Source organism: Hippocampus guttulatus, chromosome 3 (assembly GCF_054856545.1).
Source record: "Hippocampus guttulatus isolate MCC_2025c chromosome 3, RoL_Hgut_1.0, whole genome shotgun sequence".
NCBI classification, from domain to species: domain Eukaryota; kingdom Metazoa; phylum Chordata; class Actinopteri; order Syngnathiformes; family Syngnathidae; genus Hippocampus; species Hippocampus guttulatus.
This window is the reverse complement of record NC_141263.1, coordinates 11,027,131-11,052,632: the sequence shown is the minus strand read 5'-3', so window position 1 is coordinate 11,052,632 and position 25,502 is coordinate 11,027,131. Positions and strand designations below refer to the sequence as shown.

The 25,502-nt window shown below is 40.4% G+C and overlaps 2 protein-coding genes across 3 annotated transcripts; one reads left to right on the top strand and one right to left on the bottom strand.

The window, feature by feature from the left end:
- Positions 1-3,298: 3,298 nt before the first annotated feature.
- ace2 (angiotensin I converting enzyme 2) lies at positions 3,299-12,594 on the top strand. Its single transcript, XM_086106877.1, has 18 exons — positions 3,299-3,487; positions 3,569-3,727; positions 3,855-3,948; positions 5,253-5,396; positions 6,068-6,183; positions 6,281-6,386; positions 6,523-6,614; positions 6,994-7,166; positions 7,994-8,220; positions 8,601-8,745; positions 8,859-8,957; positions 9,531-9,653; positions 10,283-10,461; positions 10,701-10,759; positions 10,854-10,951; positions 11,043-11,159; positions 12,073-12,267; positions 12,346-12,594. The coding sequence occupies exons 1-18, from the start codon at positions 3,299-3,301 to the stop codon at positions 12,446-12,448; spliced, it is 2,418 nt and encodes an 805-aa protein (XP_085963003.1). The 3' UTR covers positions 12,449-12,594.
- Positions 12,595-13,494: 900 nt separating this feature from the next.
- Positions 13,495-18,780, bottom strand: LOC147207465 (uncharacterized). 2 transcript variants are annotated; one of them, XM_086107970.1, is made up of 7 exons: positions 18,682-18,780; positions 18,463-18,581; positions 17,996-18,092; positions 17,196-17,577; positions 16,261-16,386; positions 15,941-16,071; positions 13,495-14,999 (listed from the first exon to the last, which is right to left on the bottom strand). In XM_086107970.1, the coding sequence occupies exons 1-7, from the start codon at positions 18,691-18,693 to the stop codon at positions 14,772-14,774; spliced, it is 1,095 nt and encodes a 364-aa protein (XP_085964096.1). In that variant the 5' UTR covers positions 18,694-18,780; the 3' UTR covers positions 13,495-14,771. The 2 variants fall into 2 exon arrangements, with proteins under 2 accessions (XP_085964096.1, XP_085964097.1); XM_086107971.1 differs by having other exon boundaries at positions 15,941-15,999.
- Between the last annotated feature and the right edge of the window lie 6,722 nt (positions 18,781-25,502).

The following is a 25,502-nucleotide window of genomic DNA, read 5'->3' as shown; positions in this document are numbered from 1 at the left end:
CCACATCGTCACTGAGTGGGAACCGAACCCACGCTGCCCGCACACAAGTCAGACTAGTGTACCACTACACCATAAGCTACTTATCTAAGTAGAAAAGTAAAAATGCCTCTTTACTGTCAATAATTTACAATAAACATTCAATAACTTGGCAAGGGAAAATGAAGAAAAAAACCAACACTTCCCTTTTATTATTAACTTGCCTCTGGTCGGTGAGAATAACAAAAAAAAATATTGGACACACAGTCAAAACAATGTGCTCCCACAGCTTTGCTAACGGTGTGAAACGACTGACAAGAAAATGCTAAATTAGCTCATGATAACAACCGAAAAACACCTTATGTGGGTGAATTTTTGAATGGCAGATGTGTTGGGAGATTTTTTTTTCATATAAAATATGTGCTTTGACTCACTAAAGGTTAGAACACCCTATCCGAGTATGTGTAGATAGACATATATGTGTTTTCCAGCGTTCATTTGGTATATTGTCTCTATTCGTTTGCTTTTTGGCCAATTTAAGTGGAAAAGGTGCGACATTATATTAAGAATGCATCTCCAACTACGACCAAAAGAGGACGCTGTTTGCTTATGACAGTGTTTCTGTTAAGTAGAAACTGGTTGTATTTTATGAAAACAAGTACAGTTCTTAAAAGGAACCGACATTAACTTAAGTCAATGGCATTCCAAAATATAAATAAAAGGAGAATAGGTGTACTGTACACAATGCTATTGTTGTGCTGTTACATTTTTCAGGGTAGGAAATGACTGTTAAATAATCTTTTGGTGCTGGTAATGAATGAACATAATAAATACAGTACAGCGCTACCCTTTGCTGCTCTGTTATCAACATGTAAGGCCGAACAGGTGACTTGCTGTTTATGATGCTATGAAATTCACTCCTCGCTGATAAGGAATTGCACTGTTCTATTATTTCCTCTTGTTTCTTGACATCGCAGGCACACGGTGATCAAATACGAATTTTTCAAGAAGGAGACAAATAAAAATAATCGCATTGAAATGTAGCTATATGAGGGAAAAAATGATTTGATCAAGTATCTTTCTGATATTAATAAGCAATTTTATCACTTTGGTTTCAGTGCAACACTCTATAATGGCTGAAAACATATGGGGGGAAGAAAAACTTGAATTTAGGCTTACCCATGGTCAGAGATATTATAATAAAAGCTCTTAGAATTTTACTTGTCTGATGATTACTTGAATGATGAAAGACAAAATCAGAGTCTAATTACTATAAAATATAGTGATTTGTGAATAATGTTAAACCTATATTTTATTGAATACAGAGACAAGATAGTTAATGTTAAAACTGGTCAACTTTATTGTTTTTAGCAAATAATCATCAACTTAGAATTTTATGGCTGCAATACGTTCCAAAAAAGGTGAGACAGGGTCATGTTTACCATTGTCTTGCATCACCTTTTCTTTTAACAACATTCAATTAATGTTCGAGAACTGAGAAGACTCATTGTTGAAGCTTTGTAGGGGGAATTCTTTCCCATTCTTTCTTGATGTACAGCTTCAGCTGTTCAACAGTCCGGGTTCTCTGTTATCATATTTTACGCTTCATAACGTGCCACAAATTTTCAATTCGTGTCTGGACTGCAGACAGGCCACTCTAGTACCCGTACTCCTTCACGACAAAGCCACACTGTTGTAACGTGCAGAATGTGGTAGGTGATGAACTCCCTAAATTCCTTGCCGTTGTACATTGAGGAACGGTGTGCTCAAACTGCTTGACTATTATCTCACGCAGTTCTTAACAAGAGGTGAACCTCGCCCCATCTTGCTTGTGAATGACTGAGCAATTCAGGAGAAGCTCCTTTTATACAATCAAGGCATCCACTTGTTCCCAGTTAGGTTGTTCACCTGTGGGATGTTCCATACAGGTGTTTAATGAGCATTCCTCAACTTTCTCAGTCTTTTTTTTTTTTTGCCTAATTTCCGAGCTTTTTTGGAATGTGTCGCAGCCATAAAATTAAAAGTCAAAGATTATATGCTAAAAACAATAAAGTCGATCAGTTCGACCATTAAATATTATGTCTTAGTTGTGAATTCAATTAAATTCACATGATCTGCTGAACATGATCTGCAAATAATTGTGTTTTGTATTTTGTTGAACACAATGTTCCAACTTCACTGGAATTGATTTGTACATAATGTTCAAGTGGCTGAAACCTTCTAACCCATCTGTTAAGTACTGTTCTTCTTTGGAAAATGATGAATTATACATTAAATAACTGCTATATGTTCACTGAACACCAAAATATATGTTTTTTCAAATATTAAATGCCTCAATCCTAATTTAGGTTAAGGGCCAAATTTGACCCTTTGGAATTTAAGGGTAGCATTTGAATCGCATAATTTATAGGGGCCAAATTTGACCCCGTGGGTTCTCCAGGGTTAAAAAGCACAATACCTCAAATCTCAACTGTTTAATGTATTCATTCATTCATCTTCCGTACCGCTTGATCCTCACGAGGGGTGCTGGAGCCTATCCCAGCTGTCTCCGGGGGACACCCTGAATCGGTTGCCAGCCAATCGCATGGCACACAGAGACGAACAACCATCCGCGCTCACACTCACACCTCGGGACAATTTAGAGTGTTCAAACAGCCTGCATGTTTTTGGAATGTGGGAGGAAACCGGAGCACCCGGGGAAAACCCACGCAGGCCCGGGGAGAACATGCAAACTCCACACAGGGAGGCCGGAGCTGGAATCGAACCCGGTACCTCTGCACTGTGAAGCCGACGTGCTAACCACTGGGCCGCCCTACATTGTTGCAACAACCAGGGATTGAACACTCAACCTCTGGTGTGGCACTCCAACACTCTACCACTGAGGCAAAGCACCACACTGTTTAATGTAAAACGTTTATTTAGATACGATTTTGATCTAAGTTTTATTTTGTCATGGGAGGAGGGCAGGAAATGCCCTCCAATTGTGGAATGACCTATACGCGGTTCTCAACATGCAGTACATGCCGGCTTCTCACTAACCACAGGTTGTCATTGTGAGGCGCCGGGGCAGCTATTTTCAACATGCTCATTCATAAATTGTGTCAAACTAATTTTACAGCGTCCGAGGAATGTCTATTATTTCGTTTTCAAGCACCAGCTCAGTGGTCGCTGGAATGAACCACGCTATCTATTAACATAAACTAAGATACACCCTCAGTTATGACTCTGTCCAAAGGCCAAGGCAGTGCAGAAGATTATGGAAAGTGTATAAGAGTGTTCAGTGTCCTTCCTTCTCAGAGTGTGATTGTGTGTGAGTCTCAGCATGTCAGGAAAGATTTTCCTTTGCGCGCTGGCTTTCTGTTTTTCTCTTTCTTCTCAGTCGCTAGTGGAGAATGAGGCACGGGACTTCCTGCGAAAGTTTGATGAGGAGGCCAGTGAGCGTATGTATCAGTACTCACTGGCATCATGGGCCTACAACACCAACATCACAAAGGAGAACTCAGAGAAATTGGTGAGAATTTTTTTTCCCCTTCAAATCAGCCTCTAGACCGTGTGGATGGCATATTTAATGCGTCTGTTTTCATGTCTCTAGTCAGAACAGGGTCAAATATGGGGCAAGTTCTACACTGAAAGGTCAGAGCAGGCTCAGAAATTCCCCATTAAGGAAATCAAGGATCCTCAGATCAAATTGCAGCTCATCACACTACAAGACAAAGGTGCTGGTGCTCTGTCACAGGATAAAGCTTCACACGTAAGACTCACGGCTCAGTTCCATTTGTTAAAATTCTCTCGTCTATTCAAAAGCTGTCTCCCCTCTTACTGTGTTTTCAAGATCTCACCAAGTTCCCCTTTTTTTTTTCTTGCAAATCTGCCTGCAGCTGAGCAAGATCATGAGCGACATGAGTACAATCTACAGCACAGCAACTGTGTGCATGATGGACGACCCGCTTAACTGTCAGACTTTGGAGCCAGGTACACGTTGTTAATAAGCTAACATGCGCTTATGGAGTGGGGCAGTTTATAATTAACATGCAAAGGATGTATACTTGTCTTTTTTTTTCAATTGTTAGGATTATGATCGAATGCAAACTGCAATACTGAACAAATGATTTGCTTTAATCTGACCAATTGTGATTTGAAAGGTGTTTTCCTATGTTGATAAAGTAGTTTAATGTTCCATCGGAATGGCCGTTGCTGCAGACAGTTTTTTTTTTTTTGCGGTTGCCCTTTTACCAGTAAAGTCAATTTTATTTGTGCTGCGCCAATTCAAAACAGAATTAACTCAAAGCACTTCACACACTGAGTAGGTCAACACCCACACTCCTCATATGTTAAAGAAAACCCCACATGAGGAAGCACTTGGCAACGAAAAACTTCATGCACTGTGCCATCTGAATTTAAATGTCTAACAGTGAATTTTTAATGATGATCTGTAAAATCTAGATTTATATGGCTGATCTGATCTAGACTTTGGTGCCATCTGACTTTGAATTAGAATTTTAAGATGCAGCATTGAGTGGTTAAAATAGAATTTTTAACCATCAAAATATTCAGCGTAAACAAAAAAAATCAAATCTAGTTGCAAAGATACATCTTGTGGGATTTTTGTGCTATCTAAAATGTTGAATTCCTCACATACTTGAAAAAGTCTGAAATTTGATAGTAAAAAAATATTTACCATCCAAGTTTTGTATCTGTATTTTTTAACCATCATTAAAAATATATATATATTCTTTTTGTATGGTTAAAAAAAATGCTAAAGAAATTAAGTGGATCTAAAAAACCTGCTAGAAATCTTACTTGGTTGTGTTGAAATGAATAGACCGAACAGAGAAAACTGTATCGAAGCGTGTGAAGCACCATGGGGAGGAATGAGACAACAATGGGCACAACTACAGACGTATTCACAACAGTGATAATCACATGATGACCGCAACAAAATGATAAAGGTACATTGTGTGCACTGCACTGTATGAGCACCGAAAATAAGACCTCTGCATCTAACCCATGGCAGAAGTAAACATTTCACAACACTGTCTACCAAAAAATACTCATGGGAATCAAACTCAGAAACCATTCATCCGCATTCTGAGTGACCTACGGGTCTAACGATTACCATCAATTATCTGTGCCAAAATCACATGAGAAGATTCTGAATTTCATTCTTAACGAAAAGGCATACATTAAAGCCAAACTTTGTCTGTCGTAGTTTTTGGGATTAGCCAATACTTTAGGGGAGTTTCAGTTTGCTGACTAAGTTGTGCTGTTTTTTATAGTCTTGGAACACGTGATGGCCACCAGCCGCAACTATTCGGAGCTTCTGCACGTGTGGGAGGGATGGAGGAGGGAGGTGGGGAAGAGGATGAGGCCGCTCTATGAAGACTATGTGCTTCTGAAGAACGAAGCTGCAAAACTGAATGGTGATCCCACTCATTGTCTCGTAATGCTTCTTCTCTTTTCGGAGAAATTTTCATCACTGGCCTTTTAAAGTTAGTTGGAAATATCAGGATTCAATATTAACATTGGCCCGCTGGCCCAGGGCTACGACTTGACTGTGTCCACACCCGAAGTTCACTGACGCTGGCCTGACTAAGCCAGTACAAATTTCATAACGACACGATGAAGTCAACTTGTTGTTGCTTTTTCAAGATTTAATATTCCGGATATTTTGTTTTATCCACTTCAATTGATTAATCATCATCAATCTTTTTACCATTAACATGGCTGACTTCATTCGCCACCAATTTCGGCAGCTCCTCTCCTCCTCCTTTTACATGTGACACGCTCACATTTTCGCATGGAAACATCTCTGCCGTAAAGGACACAGCAATCCATGCGTGTCTGGAAGATTGTCACTCTTCTTGGCCAGTGTGGCAACAGACAAAATGAATGGATACCCTCATTAAATACACAATGAGCTGGTGATAACTGCTGGTGACTTAAAAATTTCCCGCCTTAGCTTTCTTTGGAACTTTATTTAAATTTTACCAGAAAATGTTCACCTTTTGTAATACCCCTAGTGCCATAAAATAACTTCTGGCGGTATTTTTTAGATTTTTAAAATTCTCTCCTTTAATCCATGCACTTGAAGGGTTTGAGGACTATGGCGCTTACTGGAGATATAACTATGAGACTATTGATGAGGAAAGTCCATACGATTATACCAGGGATCAGCTGATGGAAGATGTTCGCTCCATCTATAAACAGGTACGTCCGTATAGTGTCTTGGAATTTAAAACATGGAAGGAAGAGAGAATGTCCATTATGTGTGCCTGGATACAAATAGCAAGATGTCTTCCCACAGATCCTGCCCTTATACAAGGAGCTACATGCCTACGTGAGGGCTAAGCTGATGAAAGTACACAAAGGGCATATTGATGAACAAGGACCTCTGCCAGCCCATCTCTTGGGTACAATTTTATTATTTTTCAGACTGTGGTTGCCTCCAAGTAATCGGTAGCTTTGAATTTACATTCTATATTTTGTCTTTGATTTTGGATATTGGATGATTTTTTTTGCCCTTTTGTTTCCATGTGATTATACTAGGCGACATGTGGGGAAGATTCTGGACTAACTTGTATCCTCTGTCAATGCCCTACCAGGGTGAGATTGATGTCAGCAAAACAATGGTGGAAAAGGTGCAGTACAACAGAGTCTGTTTCCTCTTCCATTCACTTCAACATAATTGCCATGAGATAGCAGAAAAGCATGAAATGAAGCTCCTCAACCCACTGCAATGTAGTTCCTTGGCACCAAGATACCACAAGATAATGCCAAACCAATACTTTTACATTAGACAGGACTTTGGCATGAGCACAAAAAGAGCAAACGGATGAGTTTTTCAGAGAACGTTTATAATTTTAAAAAAAAGTTAATCACTCAATCCGTGACTCGAGATTTGTGAATAGAGTGTAGAAGGTAAGAGTGTTTATGCATTAATACAAATACAGTGCATCACAAACAGCAGATGGAAATTTGTATCCATCAATTTTCAATCCGCGTCAACGTGAATTTCAGGGCTGGACTGAGCGCCGACTATTTGAAGAGGCGGAGAAGTTTTTTGAATCGGTGGGCTTGTATAAAATGTTTGACAACTTCTGGAACGACTCCATGCTGGTGAAGCCTGAAGATGGACGCAAGGTGGTCTGTCATCCCACAGCCTGGGACATGGGGAACAGAAAGGACTTTAGGTAACACACACGCACGCACACGTACGCACGCACGCACGCACGCACGCACGCACACACACACACACACACACATTGACATCATAGATAAAGTTGAACAAAGTACAAAGAAACAATTAAGAGAAATATGAGCTCACGTACAGTATGGCAAGTCGTTCAGGCATGTATTCCATACCCTTGCTGTCCATTTTAAGGCCTATATTACAGCATGCACTTTGTCCTCAGCAGTAAACAATTCAGCGGACTTATAAAATGACTGCCTTACAAATTCATTTCTTCTCACTACTTTTTGGCCTACTAGTACACAATTAAACCACTAGTTTTATATTCAAGTAGATAGAACCTTTCATTTTCATACATTGGGGGAACCATTTTATTTACCTTTTATGTGCAATAAAAATGTTTATTGAATCATTATTAAGTACTGTAAAGTATTTTTCACTTTTTAATTTAATCTTCGTGTTGATGTTCACTTGTCTTCGGCCATCGAAATACTTTAATTATTATTCAACGAAAAAGAGATTCAACTGCACAAGTAATTTTAGGTGAACAAGGGTTTTTTTCTTTTTTTTTAAATCTTAGACCGTCACGTTTTCGCATTATTGCATCCAGGAACAATAAAGCTAAATTAATGACACTTGATAACATGCTCCCAATGCGGCTTGTTTTCTTCTAAACTTCATTGATTTAATGTTTGTTCTATCTCTATGACTCATCAGGAACATTCTCGCAATTTGTTTTATTGGTACTCTATATCTGATATGGTATCACAACACATCTTTATTCCCCAATAAAAGTGCCATCGTCGACATATCTCGTACCGCCCTCAGGATCAAAATGTGCACTCAAGTCAACATGGAGAACTTTCTGACTGTCCACCATGAGATGGGCCACAACCAGTACCAGATGGCTTATCGGAACTTGTCCTACCTCCTGAGAGACGGTGCCAATGAGGGTTTCCACGAGGCCGTTGGCGAGATCATGTCCCTGTCTGCTGCCACACCTAAGCACCTGCAGAGCCTTGACCTCCTGCCTTCTAACTTCACCTATGATAATGGTAAAATAAAAAAGGTTCTTCAAAACATGTGACTAGATTTGGTATGAGAAATTTATCGCTTTAATTCTTCTCATTTCTTCACTACCATCCTCATTTCTTATTCTCATACAAATGTAACCTTGCATATTGATTCATTTATTGTCAATTCAACTGTTTTGTGTTGTCCTATTTATAAATGTATTCACCCCACATCCCAAAATGCAACAATTTAATCATAAAATGTTCCATCCTTCATCCCATGCATCTGCCCATCCATCTAGTTAGCATCTATTGAGCTAGCTAGCTCGTTAGCTATCTGTCAAGCTTGTGTCCACCGCCATTAAGTGGCTCAACGTCAACACTACATGTCAAATTCCTTTTTTCTTATTTTATCGCCATAGAGACAGAGATGAACTTCCTGCTAAAACAGGCACTCACCATTGTGGCCACTCTGCCTTTCACCTATATGCTGGAGGAGTGGAGGTGGCAGGTCTTTGCAGGAAATATCTCACAGGATAAATGGATGGAGCGCTGGTGGGAGATGAAGTAGGCAGACAGACACTTTGCCTCCTTACAGACAGTGAATCATTTAATTGGAAACAATAGAAATCCCTGCTGGTTCAATCATCTGCTCCAATCAGCGTTGTCTAACCTAACAGGAGGGAGCTAGTTGGCGTGGTGGAGCCCGTGCCGAGAGATGAGACTTACTGTGACCCTGCTGCTTTGTTCCACGTCTCTGGAGACTATTCCTTCATCCGGTAAAACAGACATTTTTATTCACAAGTTTAGAGAAGGTCAAATTCAGTTGACCTGTAATGCTTGTAGTACATTTTAGGTTTACTCAAAAGCCCAACAATCCAAACTTCTGTGTGAGTATTAGCACCAAAATAAGATTTACCATCAAAAGATGAGTAAAAACTAAGTATTCTCTAGTTTTATCTTGCTTACACATATACTCAGTGCGCCATTCAAAACATTACAAAATAAAATAGACATAATGATGGATGGATGGTGTCGTCTTCTTATCTCTTATTAACCACCATTGAGCAGACTGGACTTGCACCATTCCCATTCCCACTTTATTCCACACTCTTCCAGGTACACAACATCACATACTATTATGTCATCACGTAATATATGCATACATTCAGGAATGCCATACACTATGGATGGATGGATGGCTGGATGGTTAAGTACAAACAGATGTGTGATGTATACACACACAGATCCATGAAACCAAATCAAATACTGTACTTGATTCTGAGAAACGTTAACAACGGTCATCTTTGTGTTTTTGTTTTTTGTTTTTTTGTTCATGGCTTTACATATAGGTACTTCACAAGAACCATTTACCAGTTCCAGTTCCAAAAAGCCCTTTGTCATGCTGCCGGTCAGTCCGATGCTTTGTCTTCGTGTGACATCACCGGTTCAACAGCGGCAGGCACCAAGCTCGGGTAACATTGTCACTTCTCCTTTCAACAATTTAATTGGGGCAGCCTGAAAAAAGAAAGAAAGGAAGCGGCTAATTACTGAACTTAATCCACCTCTTTTATTGTCAACATGACGTCACAACTACAGAAATTTTCAATACTGTACAAAAATGCAACATAACACGCCACTGTGCTAGCTACATCTTCTTCCATGCTGCTGAAGCCTGACTCCATTAGGCTTTTTCCCTCAAGCATCTTGACTTTCTAATGAAGGGACAGGTGTGAAGCATTAAATCGACCGATGATCAAACAGTTTTCTGAAATTGCTCACAGAGTAAATATAATTATTGCGATGCAGACGGGAATTTATGGCCCAAAAGCCAGGAATGTACAGTGTACGCATACATATCACAATGTGCAAAGTTCCCCAAGGAGATCGTCCCATGTTCACAGTTCTGCTTTTTTTTTAACCCTTTCAAGGACAGTGGTTACTACAGTAGACAGCTTATAATGTTATCACGATATAGGGTGCATGAAAGACTTAATACTGTGTTAGCTTTCCATTATTTTGTCTCATTAGTTTGTGTAGTTGTACCTAATGTGGTGGCCCGAGTTTTCCTTTCAGCAGTCATCACCAATCATTTTTTTGTCAGGAACATGTTAGTGTTGGGTCGGTCCCAATCCTGGACCCGAGCTTTGCATACAATATCTGGAGATATCAAGATGGACGCTGGGCCACTGCTGGACTATTTCCAAAAACTTTACGTTTGGCTGAAGGAGGACAACATGAAACATAACCGCATTGTTGGCTGGGATGCAGCAGTAGATCCATGTGAGTAGTTAAAATAATCATGCATGCTCTCAAAACTTGCCGAAGCATCTGGATCATGTCTTAGAAGAAAAAAAAAACGTCTCTGAGCCTGTGGTCAAATTGACCTGGAACGTACTATGAGTGCATGGAAAATGAGTGTGAAAAGTGATTTTTAAAAACACCGTATCGCTTTGTTAATCAAAACATTTAGCTAAAGTAGAACCCATGTAATATATTGGATTCATTGACCATGATTGCAGATTCTGATTATGGCATCAAAGTGAGGCTCAGTTTAAAAATGGCCATGGGTGATGAAGCTGTAAGTAGTCCTTTTATTAGTCAGCATATGTTGCAAAATGGCACACCAAAAATGACATGGGATGTAATAATCAGCTAAAAAAATGATGTTGTAGTATTCCTGGAACTCCAACGAGCAGTACCTGTTCAGGGCCAGCGTCGCTTACGCCCTGCGTCAGTACCACAGCCAAAAGAACAACACTCTTCTCTTCACGTCAGTATGTTTTGCTTTGTCTCATCTTTTGATCTTGTTACTGCTGCTATGTTGCAACGTTTCTCTCGGGGGGGGGGTTTTGCATCTGCAGAGCAGACAACGTCATAACTTACAAACAGACGCCCAGGATTTCCTTCTACATCGTGGTGACCAACCCAAATAATCCATCCGTATACGTGCCAAGAGAAGATTTGAAGGCAGCCATACGGTGAGGCCAAACTTGAATGTAGCACATCCAGGGGCATCTCAATACGTTTGACCATTACAGAAAAGTTTTAGTGGTGTGAACCACCACATAGTTATCTTGTACTATCTTGTGGCATGTTGGTGCCGGGGAACTATAGTGAAGTGAGTTGAGCAGCTTCAGTTAGACAGAAGTAGTTCATTGTCGCAAACGTCTGTCATCTTGTTGCAGAGGACTTCTGTTGATCTGAGTAGGTGATCTTTATTTAAAGACAAAAATCATGCTTTGCCACCACGTTAAGGAATCGTAGTGTCAGTAAACTCTACTGTCTGAAATGATTTGAGGAGCTTCATTTAGACATGAGTTGTCCCTTTCAGAAGTCCTCACTGTCAAGTCCATACACACTGAGCTTTTGCTGCTCTCTACTATTGCCACTGCTTGTTGAAAATGATTTGACAGCTTTTCAGTGGAAATGTATTCATATTTGCAAATAATTTAAATCCATTATCACACTGTTGCCTTCATAAAGCCACCAACAGCAAAGGTATTTTAAAATCCTATTTACACAAATAGTTATCATTGCATCGGTTTAAAAATGATCTCAAAACTAATGACACAAGTACACAATGTAGGAATGTTGTGTCGCAGATGTTAATTTTTCAAACATTATTTCTGAAAAAAAAACTGTAAAACTCTCATTTTAATAAGTGACAGTACATATGTACACGTACAGTATGTACTTTATACTATGAATGATTTGACTTCCTTCTCTTCTTACGGTTACAAAGGGGTGGGAAATTGTGCTGTAAATTTTCATGGGAAGTTAAGACGGCGAATTTGGGAAATATGCCAAATTGGAAACTTTCCAGTGGAAATAATGAGAGGTGAGGATAATTCCTTGAAGATATTCGAGCGATATGTCTTGCGTGGATCACAGACTATCCCGAGGCCGAATCAACGACGCTTTCCAGCTGGATGACCACACACTAGAGTTTGATGGTATCCCGGCAACACTTTCACCTCCCGTGGAGCAGCCGGTGGAGGTGTGGCTGGTTGTGTTTGGAGTGGTCATGGGAGTGGTGGTGCTAATGGGGCTCCTCCTCATCATCTCTGGCATCAGAGAGCGTAGGAAGTAAGTTGAAGTCGCTTCACGTTCGACACCTACGTCGCGTCCATGCAGATGACACGTTATGTTCATCTACCTTTGCAGGAAGTCGAAAAACATGGGGGTGGAAAATCCTTACGAGCCTGAGCCGGAGGGGCAGACCAACAGAGCCTATGAGGACACGAATGATGAACAAACCGGTCTCTGAGAAATTTTTTCTCATCTTGACCCAGCGGAAGAAAGGAAAAGTAACATGAGCTCATCATCACTCTTGGGAGGTTAGGAATATTCAGCCTTCGGGTGAGCCCGACTCTCTGTAACTTTTTGTGAATAGTGTATGTGTCACCAACAATCCTGTGCAGTCTCCCACTTACTGTGCGCTGTACTGCGTTGTAAAATACTCAAAGCAGTATAAAAGAGCAACACATGTACCTTTAAATATATTCCTAGGTTTCTTTCATGTACACTTGATGGCTTTGTTAATGTGTGTTTATCAGTGTTCAAGTTTTTCTCAGTTGCTTTGGTACATTTCTCAGATTAGGATGGAATTTTTCAAGACTACTTGTTCAATTTTCACATCATTGTGTCACTTGTGCAGATCAAAAAAGCAGTTTCTCATTTCTTTGGACATGGTGTAAATGCTTTGGCATATCCATGCAAATGATTATCGACATTTCTCTGCTGCGTTGAACATGATCTATTGGTTATGTATTATAAAAGGTCTTTGTTGAATTATCTCACACCCCAAAATAATTTGGTATTCGTTTTTCATATAAATCTTGACATGCAAAAGTGGTAAAGAAGATGTCATAATATGTCAAGTGTATTTCGATACATTACCTTGAGACATTTTTTTTCACCAGGAGGATCTTGAAAATGTTTTCAAACAAAGAGAAATTTGTGGAGCATTAGATCAACCAATCATCAACCAGTTTTTTGAAATCACTCACAGCAAGTGAAGGTAAGTGTTGTGATGCGGATGAGAAAGTGGTCCACAGGTAGTTGTAAAACTGCACTGTAAATCCTACAATCGTCCCTAAGAAGTTTCCCCCGTGTTCACCCTTCTACGTTTTTTGTTTTTAATATACTGGTATATATTTACTGGTATATATTTTTTGTGTGCAATGCAATGCTGTCTTCTCCTTTCTATGTTGCAATGAGATGATTTGTCAACAAATTACAGTACAAAGAGTAAAACTGAAACCTGACTCTTACCCAGTCTCTTGCAATCAATCTTCCACCGAGATGAAGGTGTAACTTTTAAAGAAGTCATTTATTTTCTTTTTTTTTCCAGAAAACCTGAAACACATTCTGTTGAGCCTTTATGGATTCATAATTTCATTTCAGGCGTAGAATTGAATGATCTGTTTAATTCAGGAGGGAGGCGATTTTAGCAGAGGTGGCCAGCATCTTGAGACATTTAAAGCAAACAAATTAATTTACCGATCGTCAAAATTTAACTGAAGCCATGATATTAAAAGTCTGACGAGACTGATTTTGTCTTCAAAACTGAAGCGGCATCCTAACATCCTTCCAGAGTAAACTGTTACATTGATAACATGACGGAGCACGTTGACTGTCTTATACATACACAAAGGCTTGTCCTTCTGATGGCATGTTCAATGATGCAGATACCTGCTTTTGAGAAATGTACTCAAGATTTTGAGAAAGAACATAGTTTTTGCAGGGGAACCATGATGTTTTGCCATTTGTTTTGAGAAATGCACTTACTGTTTTACAAATTTCAATCCTGATCTGAGAAATGTATCAAAGCGACCGAGAAAAACTTGAAGTGTATAATGTGTATAATGATTTAATTTAATTTATTATATTGATTGTAATGCCACAATATAATGATAACATGCAATGTAAAAATGTGTGTGCAGGGGACAGGAGCAGGAGAATGTTTTCAAAAAATGTCAACTATATTTTCAGTATATTGTTAACATCAGTTTAGTTTACAATCCAGAAATCATATCTCATGTGAAAGACTTTCACAAACCTCAGAATATTTTAACTTTTAAAATATTATTCTGTCATAACAGTAGTCTTATTACATTTGGTTTGGATCAGTCCCCAAGTTGTTTGTCAGACCATGTCCTGTAAAATAAATGTTGCCTGTCGAATGTACAGTACCATTTTCTCCTCCTTTTTGTGTACGTAATTGAAATTCCGAATGGTGCAGAGATGGATGAATGGTTAATTAAAAAATGACTTAAGCATATTTGGACTTTTTTTTTTTTTAAACTCCAACAAATATTGTAAATTCAAAAAATCCAAAGTAGCATTTTCAATGTACCTTGGCTCCTTGACATACAAGCAATTGATTGGCCCATTATTTGCTTTGAGTTGTGAGAAAGTGTCAACTTTGGTGGCCGGTGACTCAACTCACTTCACAATACATGAAACAAAATCACATTGCATTAAATACCTGCATGCTAACATACAATGGGACACTCCATAGGTGCATGGGCTAAGAATTAGCATCTATGTGGTGTTGTTGGGTCGGTTGGGGGGGGGGGGGGGGGGTTCTATGTCTGAATGATGAAGAGGAATGACTGAGGTCCTTGGTGTCCATCTGATTTTGACATTTCCACAGAGTCTGTGGAAGCTGAACTGGCTATTTGGATGTACCATCCCCTGTAGAGTGCAGACTCAAACTTGCGCTGCTTTGTGCTGTCAGTTTTCATGTAGAAGACGAAACAAAGTTTGGTCTCATCGTTCATGGAAATGTTTTTCATCATCTTCTTATCCACTGCCTACAAAAACAAATATGGCTGTTGAACATGGTAGAAATGTGGCATTTACACTAGTAATTTCACATTCAAGTCTATTCTGTGCTATGACCAAGTTGCAGGTCGGTTTAATTGTCTAGTCATGCACTTTATGCTCATTTTCTTTTAAGCCAACCCACCCGCTTTGGGATATCATAATGGCTGTCAAATGTACACATATTTTCACCATTTATGGGGTTTAGTGGCCAGGCGGCCCGGTTGTTTATCATTTACTCTGTTTGAGAGAATTGAAATACATTTTTGTTTTTTGTTAATGAATATTGTATTGTAAAATATAAATTATAATATTATAATAATATAAACAACTTTATCAAATAAAATGTGAAAAAATGGTTTTATATCTTTTACATCTGTAATTAAGCCGAAAGTCACAAATACTGTTGTACATTTGAGCGTTGTGTGCTTTTAAGGGGTGTGGCCTAGTGAGTCAGCCATTGGTGTTCATTGTGTATTTGTATGTTTGATTGTTAGCCCTGTTTCTGTTAAATGCATGGTCAATGTTTTTTTTTCTGCTAAGACACTTGTGCTTCTCTTAAAGTTCTACAAGACTACTTGTGGTACAGCGATCATTAGCATATTTATGGAACTGCATTTGCACATTTACCCATTCGCAGAGTTTTGTGGGGAACATATCTTTGAGAAATTCATATACAGTATTTTCTGTTTTTGTGCTCAGGCCATAGCCATGTCAAATATAAAAATGTTACTTTGGCACCGTTTGTGGGCCCCGAAACTAGATTGAAATGAGAGGAGGAACTTCAGCTAGTTAGTCCAAATCATAGTCAAGCAGATAAAAGTGATTTGCCCCTATCTTATAGCATCTAAAGGCAATTACAAAGGCTTTTGGGTGAGATTGCTCAATTACAGTAGAATTTTCAAAATTTGAAAAGAGAGATCTTCAATACCTCCACTTGCAGGAGCACCCGCTCTTCTTTCTTGGCGCACTTAAGGAAGCAGTCGGAGTCTGAGAAGTTCAAAACCACAGGGTAATTTTGGTCCAAATAAGTTGACTTGTAGCAGTAGATGGTCATTTTCTCTGAGCACAAAAACATCGGGACAATTGTCCTCACAAAGCAACATTTCAGGTTTTGTGTAGAAGTGAATCTATAGTTCAGTATTTCCTAGAATGTACTATACAGAGCATGCACTGAATCGGATGAATGAACTGAAAAGTGAGACGCATTGAGTAATTTCTATTCTGAGGGTGACAATTGTATGGAAAAACCTGGTTGAGGTGAAACATAGAGAGTCTTCTGTGAACAAAGGCCTCGTAGATATTTGTGCGAGGCCACATGTTCAACTGCTGTGTTCAATGCCATCATTTGTTTGAAAGTGCCCCCTCCTCTTGAAACTGTAAAACAACATAGCAAAATAAATCTTAGATTGATAGATTTATTTTTATATGGTGGATTTCATTTATTGCAGCGGTGGTCAGGAACCTAACTCTTGCAATGGAGAAGGCGTTTATTGTAACTGTAAATACTATTTTCTGAAAACATTCAGGATATTACGCTTTCTGTTGAAATTTCAGGACAGGCCTAAAATGCACTTTCAACTTTTCGAGTGAACTAAATTTGGCTGTCTCTAAACGTTGAATGTGCGACTGGTCAGTGTTTTTTAATTACTTTTTAAATTTAAACAATCCTTTTCCTTATGCTGTTCACGTTTTGACCAAGAACAATTGCTCAACAGTGCCTCACGATAGCATGGCCTGAGACAGGAAGCCGCTGAGCACAGAGTGCCATCAGCAGGTAGCACTAGAGATGCAGAGCGTATTCAAGGACCATACTTACTATATTACCGTACATCTATTGTGATTTCTTTTTCTTTTTATTTTACATTCTGCATCTTGGAAGTTGTGCTAGTACTGAAACATTAACCAGTTGGACATTGAGAGAAGATGAAATTAAAGTAATCTGTAAAGTAAAAGATGACATTTTAGGTTCATCCTGAAATTTCTGCTGAAGGCAGAGTAACTCAAACTTTTTGTGAGTAGTGTATATCTCGAGTATTTCAACATTTGAAAGGAAATATAATACTTTTGTCTCCCTGGTGATGCTTTGGTGCCCACTCCAGAGAGTCACCTTCACTTGATGCTTGTTTGTGGATCTGTTTACCCTCATTTTTGCCTCCAGTAAGTGAAAAGCAAATTGAACTCACCAAGTGTCACATTGCTGGACTTTGCCACAATGACAATGTCATTCAAGGTACATCCTGTCCCATGACATCCACGGCAGTCGCTCCCAGAATCACAGCCCCTTCCTCTCAACACAGAGAAGCTAGTTTCCGTCATGGTAACAACAAGCAAATTGCTTTCCCGTTTCTTCTCCTCGTCCTCAGCCGGGCAAAGGTTGTTCTCAGCATCGCCATACTCTTCTTTATCGCCCCTTAAGCTGCTCTCACTCTGCTGCAGGTCTTCCTCTCGCACCATTTCCATGCTGAATTCAAGTACGGTGGCCTCCTTGGAGATGGGGTGGAGAACATTCTCCATTGAGCAGAGCTGCTTAATGTGCTCCTTCTTCCGGCCTGACTTGTGCACCGTCTGATCACAAAAATAAGAGATCAGCTTTGATGATCAGAGAGCAGGAAAATCTTGACGTCATTGTGAGTACTTTGCTGCGAGGCTATTTTAAAATGTGATTGGTTGAAGAAACAATCTTATTGTCAATGGAGTGTAAAGTAACATGGGCCAGCCCTACTGATTCACAAGGACCTGAACAGATTAGATTGCCTTGCCTTGGGTTGAAATCTGATTGGAGTAAACAATCGAACACACACATACTGGAAGCAAGGCGGCCAATTAATATGCTTTCATGGACGAAAAACTTGAATTTAGGATGTAAATGTAGGCCAGTGCTCCTGCCAACAAGGAGGACCGAAAATTAACTTTTGGTTTGCCAATGATAGGTCGGCGGAGGGACAGAGACAATGCTCAACCGTGAAAGATGCGATCGTCTCACCAACATTGGCTGACCCTTCGCTATGGCCTGAGCAAGCTGATCGGGGGGTAAATCCTGCAGGTCAGTGCCATTTATTTGCACCAGCGTGTCTCCTCTCCTAACAGAAAAAAAAGAATGATGAAATTATGACTTTCCAACACCCTCCAGCGAGATGATAGATTTTGAATTAGTAATTAATTCATTCTAAATATCGGATCAAATATTGTCCTGTTAGGTTAAATATTACCATTCCATTACCTAGACAATCTAATCAGATCGAATACAGGGACTAGATTGAAAGATACTGTATCTTTCCAAAGACAACATTGAGTGTTTTATTCTGCAGTGTGGTTGAGATTTTCATTAGATTTATTGGTCTGCATTTCCTTACACATCAACATCTTCAAACAACCCCTCTCAAAAAAAAAAAAAAAAACCAACCAAAAACCAAAAAAAGACTTACCGGTAAGTCTTCAATGTACAAATACCTTATGATGTGTTTTCCTCCGCTTGAGTTTCGGTGCTTGACGACATTTTTCACTTCATATTGGTGCTTCCCCTCATGGAGCTGGTGAACTATTAGCACACTTCCGTTGACAAGCGAATCCTACCATGTGGAAACAAAAGAATGCGTTTTTAACTTGAATCCATCCTCAACTGTCCGTCTTTGTGGGGGAGGAAAAAAGAAAGAAGCTTTGGTCACCTACCGCCACATCCATGCCGCTGACAATACACGCAAATGATGACGCAGTTGCTCTTGACCGGGTAGCACAACAAATGAGCAAAGAGTGAAGATCCTGTATCGCGTTTTATATTTCTGCTTTGAACAGAAGAGGAAGCAGCAACCAGATACACAAAAATAGCGGAATTGATTTTGAACTTCCGTTTGGGTGCCTTCATGTCATTGTTGCATATTAACGATATTATTTTCAAGACCCCCTGTGTGCTATGAGTGTAGCTCCCCAGTGCCGGCTGCACTCACTCAGCTTCAGATAATGACCCTCTCACAATCACGCTTGACTATAGGCAAGACATGCCTTTCATTGCACTCCTCACACACGCTTTGCACCATCCGAATCAAATAAGTTGATACTGGTCTCGTCAGACCAAAGATCAAGCAATCAATGTCCTTAGTCTTCTTGTCTTCAGCAAAGTGTTTGAAGGCTTTCTTGTTTATTATGTTCAGAAGCGGCTTCCTTGTGGGATGAGGGCCATGCCAACCAGGTGTGCGGTGTCCAAACACTGACAGGCTGAAAACATCATCCCCCACAACCTCAGCAGTAACGCTTTTACTGGATAAATCTTTTCTCCAAAGAAAACCTCTGGATACGATGCAGTTCAAATATTTGGGCACCAGTCCTGCTAAATCACTGAATTGTTTCACTTACCTCCATCTCAGCCTTCACAGTCCTCTTGATTGGGGGGTTTGGTGATGTTCCTTCAAGGACATCATGGATTGTTCATAATAATGATGTGAGGGAAGCACAGCCTATTAGAGAGAGTTTCTCTTGTATGTCTTCAGATAAGCTCAGGTTGCTGGACCAGGAGGTGCATTACATGGTGCTTATTGGCACTGCTGTTTTATATCGTCATTGTCTTGGACCTCGCCTTCCATTTTAGTGCCAAAACCTGATTGGACATGCATAAGGTCAATATTGGTTACAAAGTCGGATTTGTTTCCTTTGCCCAGGATGGATGACTTGCAGCTGCAACATTTCTCTCCAAATTTGATCTTTGAAAGGGGTAATCCCCTTGGAGGGGCATGCAAAGGCAATTGCGTTATTGGTGACTCCATCAGGTTTATACTCTTACACAGTCATGCCAATTGTTCTTGAGAACGTGACTGCAATATTTCAGAGGCGAATGACTTAAAACCCGCCTCAAAACTCACTTGTATTCTTTGGCATTTGACTCAGCATAACTCCGATTTGTTCTTGGTTTTGCTGTTCGGTGCTTTCTACCGTCTTTGTTCCCGATTTGTTGCTTTACTGTTGGATATGTTGGTTGCTCCATGTACAGCACTTTGTATGCAGCGATGGCTGTTTGAAAGTGCTCTATAAATACAGTTGAGTTGAGTTGAGTAGTTGCAGGGTTGGAGGGTCGTGCTCTGTATTTGGATGATCTTGTGTTCAGTGACTGGCCTCCTTTCCCTTTTGTAAGGAATTAGGGCTCCCCTTGTATGTTTGGCTGCGCCCAATTTGACCATTAATTTGGCTAAATGTGGCTTTGCCATGGCCAATGTGACTTAGCTGAGTCAGGTCGCGGGTCAGGGCCGAGTGGCTCCCGATGATGCAAAACTGGCTGCGGTGGCTGGTTTTCACAGGCCTGCCACTAAGAAAGAGCTGCAGTGCTTTCTCTGCCTCGTAGGCTATCATAGGAGTTGATGTCCGAACTTCTCTTATCTGTGGTCTTTCTGTTGACTCAGTTGCTTATGGCTGATGTGAAATTCGTGTGTTCTATTTATTGTCAGCTGGCCTTTGGCGATATCATGGCCCTGTTGTGTTTGTGTTTAGTTCTTGTGGCCCTGTGGTTTGTTTCACCTTTTCAACTGCAGGTGGAAGCCAGCCAGATGGGGCCTGGTTCTGTCCGAGGAGGCTTTTGGCCTGTTAGACAGACGAAGCTGATCTGGAGAGGACTCGTTGTCAGTGAGGGACCGTGCCTTATACAGCCCCAGTGAACGTGCAGGTAATTTTGTCAGACCTGCTCGACCTTTTTCTACTGGTGGTTGTCTTTTCGTCGCATCTGCTCTGTCTGCTCAGGTAGTTTCAGTTGTTCTGCCTCTGATGGCTCTCACCCACTTCTCCTCCCTGCTTTTGGATGACCTCGCTCGGTTCTCTGGGTAACGCTATATGGATTTGATGGCCCCCCTAATGCCTCTTTCCATCGGACATGGTCCAAGCCATTCTGACAATGCTGCGCAAGCACTTTCTTTGACCTGTTAGAGGTACATGCATAGGCTAAACTGCACGACTGATTGGTTTACGGACTACTTTGTTCTCCTGGGAACCACTTTTGTTTGTCACGGTTCCGGATAAATCCGGAACAGAATCGGATCCCGCAAATGCAGACAAGATTTAAGATCGTTAACACAAATGTTTATTCAAAGGAAATAACGTAAAACGTAAATCTAAAAAGTACAACGTAAATAGCTTGTAACAAAGAACCAGGATAGAATGTGACAAACAAAAAGCGCTTGCGAAAATGCACGGAAAAATTACAACGCAAAATCACTTGTCACGAAAGGGCTAGGTAAAGCCAATTACGAGAAACGAAAAAAAAATACACTGAGAATAACATGAGGACAAAGAATGGCACTTACTAAAGCAAAATATATTATGTGACTATGAACGATGAAGCATTAACCTGGACGTCTACGTTCTCGGTTAGCACAGACCTGAATGTCAAAGCCACTCCTCTCCATGTACCTTTAACAATGGGACGTTTGTTATTGTAGAAAAGACAAAAGTGCATATGGCGCTTGCTACGTGTCGTGAGCAAAGCTGAATTATCCCACAACCTGAATATCAACCTAATGAATACCACTGGGATGTGCACCCACTAAAAAACAGTTGTAAGACATTCACTTCCCTAATGATTCAGCATCACTACATCTCTAAATTATGAGCAAACATTCTCCGAAGAGGAAATGGCAACTCCTTTTCGAGAGTATTTCACTGACATGGGAACTGAAAGGATACTATACTTCCTCTGTGCCCGCTCTAAGCACAGTCAGGCACCCAGTTGAATAAAACACAAAGAACAATAAAACACTTTTGATGTCAACTGTAACACAAGAAATGGAACAAGTCAGACCAGAGGGTCATGTCACACTATCACAATTATCAACACTGACATGTGAACTGTTTACTCAACACAAATGACAGAGATGATGTTTTATTTGTTATTTAGATGATTCATCTAGTTTTGTTTTGAAAAGGAGGAGGGACTATTTTTAGTCTGTTCATCCTCAGTAGCGTAGCGGGCATGCTGAAGCCAATCCCAGCTGTTTTCGGGCATTAGGTAAGTTACACCCTGAACTGGTTGCCAGCCAATCGTAAGGCACACATAGATAAACAACCATTTGCACTCACAATCACGCCTACGGACAATTGAGAGCGTTCCATGCATGTGTTTGGAATGTGGGAGGAAATTGGAGTCCCCGGAGAAAACCCACACAGGCACGAGGAGAACATGCAAACTCCACAGAAGGCCAGAGGCGAAATCAAACCCTGCATCTCTGCACTTTGAGGTCGGACATGCGAACCAGTTGACCATCGTGCCGCCCTTACTGTAGAGTCATGGCCAAATGTTTCTTGGTTTTCACTACTATCCAAGACTGAAGGGGATTTTTTTTCTGTGTGATGGGAGTGAAAATTCACTCCCATGTCACCCTCTAATAACAATTTCATGCACCAGTGACCCTAGCAATATCTGCTTCCACAATGTCCAACACTGCGTGCGCTTCGGCCATCCTGATTTTAAAGGGACTAAGGGGAGCCACTAAAGGGGTGTTCACACGGCAAGATTTGGTCTGGTGCTACGCCGGGGCTGCCCCAGTAGAGCATTCACACGTGCAAATTAGCTCCGGCGTAGCCCCGGAAAACAGCTTACACCGGACCAAATTTGATCCACCTCAGGGAGGTGGTTTAAAAATTTGCTCCAGAGCAAATGCTCGTTAGCGAAGCAGCACCGGTGTAAATTTGCACGTGTGAACGCAACTGGGTTAAATTTGCTCCAGAGCAAATACTTGTGAAGAGTTTACGTACGGCGAGAATGCGTTGCTTTCGTGCTCTGTCGGACTTCCGTCATGTGTTTGTTTAATAACGACACAAGACTTGGCTGGTAACATCTTTCCTTTTGTAGAAGACTGGACTGTCTCGGAGTTGTTTGTGTAGTTTGTTCATTTGTTGTGTGTTCACAACCCCCCGCTCCCCATATAATTTATTTTGTGATTTCCTCTCTTGATTTTCTGTTTGGCGCATTACATGTTTGCTTTTCTGAGTGTCATTGAAGTCATCGTTGATTTATGTTTTCGGGGGCGGTCACTCTCGAGCAGAAGGCACGGAGACCGAGAAGGAGAAGAACGTGCCTGTCCAGTAGTCGCTTGAGTTGTGTATACGTTTTAAAAAGAACCAACACGACAGCTCATTTGTTTTCTGTCGTTTTGCCCCGCTGCAGAAACTGCCGTGTGAACGCAAGTGGGGCTGCACCGACGCTGTGCCGGTGCAGACACGCTCAGCGGCTTTGTACGTGTGAACGCTCCACACAATTTGCTGCGGTGCAAAATATATCGCAACAAAATACATCGGTGCAGCGCCGGAGCAAATATGTGCCGTGTGAACACCCCTTAAGAGTCAGTTATGTCTCATCCCACAACGGCGCAAACACCCACTCTTATTTGTGCGAGTCAAACAAAATACCAAAAGTAAGAAAACTCCAACATGCACACAGTGAGACTATGCTCTGTGAAAATCTTGTCTTGGCCACGAAAATAGGGGCCTTTTGAGTCACCAATGCAGCACAGTAGTGTACGAAAAGTTGTGGGGGTAAAAAAACAAGACTAGTAAGGCACAGTCATTCTTCTTGCGCACCCTTGTCATTCTACAAGTGATTTGTTTTACGGGTGAAGACAAAGAGCACATTGGCACATGGACCTTAAACTGGATCTCAATGATATAGAAAAAAATATTCAGTTTCCCATTTACAGTAAGACATCATCTACTGACATTCAAAGCTCCACATTGGTGTTCACGTATCTCCAAAGATGTACACAAAAAATAACGATGATCAAGTTCCGAGGTACATGCAAATACACTCACCGACATTGACTATATATTTAGACCAGGGGTCAGCAACCCAAAATGTTGAAAGAGCCATATAGGACAAAAAAAACAAAAAAAACAACAACAAATCTGTCCGGAGCCGCAAAAAAATAAAAGCCTTCTATAAAACTTACAATGAAGGAAACACATGCTGTATGTATGTAGGAGACTCTACTCTCTCGGAATTTTTTGTTATTCATTCCTTTGTTGTGTGTTCACAAACGCCCCCATAGAATTTATTTTGTGATTTCCTCGCTTTATTTTTTGTTTTGGTGCATTATTTTCGCTTTTCTTAGTGTCAGTGAAGTGATCATGGATTTCCGTTTTTCGGAGGCTGTCTTTGAACGCCTCTCGAGTTGAAGAGAAGAGAGAGGCACGGAGTCGGAAGTAGACGTGTCTGTGTTTGTCGAGACTGTTAAAAGCATAAATAAAGTGTACGTTTTAAAAAAGCAACACCACAGCTCTCCGTTTTCGGAGCTGCAACGTGTATCTATATCTATTTGAGCTACCTGTGTATTAGCCTACTATCAAAATATTTTTCCATTTTCAAACATTTTTTATAAAGCTCCAGGGAGCCACTAGATGTCGCTAAAGAGCCGCATGCGGCTCTGGAGCCCCGTGTTGCCGACCCCCGATTTAGACACTGACGCTATTTCTAGGGATCCCTGGACCAGACGGCTAAATGTGTGGTTGGATTGAGTTACATGAAAAGCACATGGCGCTGTCGCAAAGTTTCATGTCCTCACAGCAGCTGGGACACCAAAACATTGGTGAAAAGAGCATAAGCGGACCTTCCAAGCCCTACTAGGTGCAGTAAGTCAATTAATTCCGCATGTTTCAGGATTTACTGCTGATTAAAAGTGACTCATTTTATCACTTGAGGGTATCTTTGATCTTGTAGTCAGGGGTTACAAACAGAATTGCGTAAAAAGACTTGGATTTGATCCTCATGGTGCTATGAACGTTTGCAATTATGTACTTTTTAAAATGCTGTGAAATAAGTAATTATAAGGCGGTACATGTTGTGTGACCTCGCCTTATGTTATACATTTTTATTCATTATGTGTAATATCCAAATGCACATAACCCACTGGCTCCATCACCTACTGCATTTACTGTTGTTCTAGGCCTAAAATGAGCACTGTAAAATAAGTCACTTATAGCAGAAAGGCATTTGTGATAAATACTGTAAACTTATCAATTTACTTTGAGTGTTATGTGGGTTATTCCAGATTTGGAGGACATTTTTCATTTTTTTACTATGTAACAAAGTTACAAAAGCTGGCATTGATCCTTGAGCAAAAACTGTTACACTGACCTGATTTGTAACACTGTCGCAGTACAGCTTTTGTACGCAAATGCAACTTTACTTGCCTTAATTCATTGTGAATAATTGATTCTGCAATTTTTTTAAAATACATTTTTCAGGTGCCTAATTATCTGACAGGGTTGTGTCAAAAACAACAAAAAATATTGTTTGAAAAAATGTCATGGTTGATTGCTGAACTGGATTAATCAAATTATATGATCGTTTATTGCTTTTTTTCTCTTGAAGAAGATAAATAATTGCTCCCAGAAAAAAAAAGGTGACTTTTTCAAAAGTGTCACTGCCTAAATTGCCCTCCAATTTTGGAATGCCTGGGGTATATATAGTTCTTGCATGGTTTCGATGCGTAGCTTATTTAAGGGATGTCATCCTGCATCAG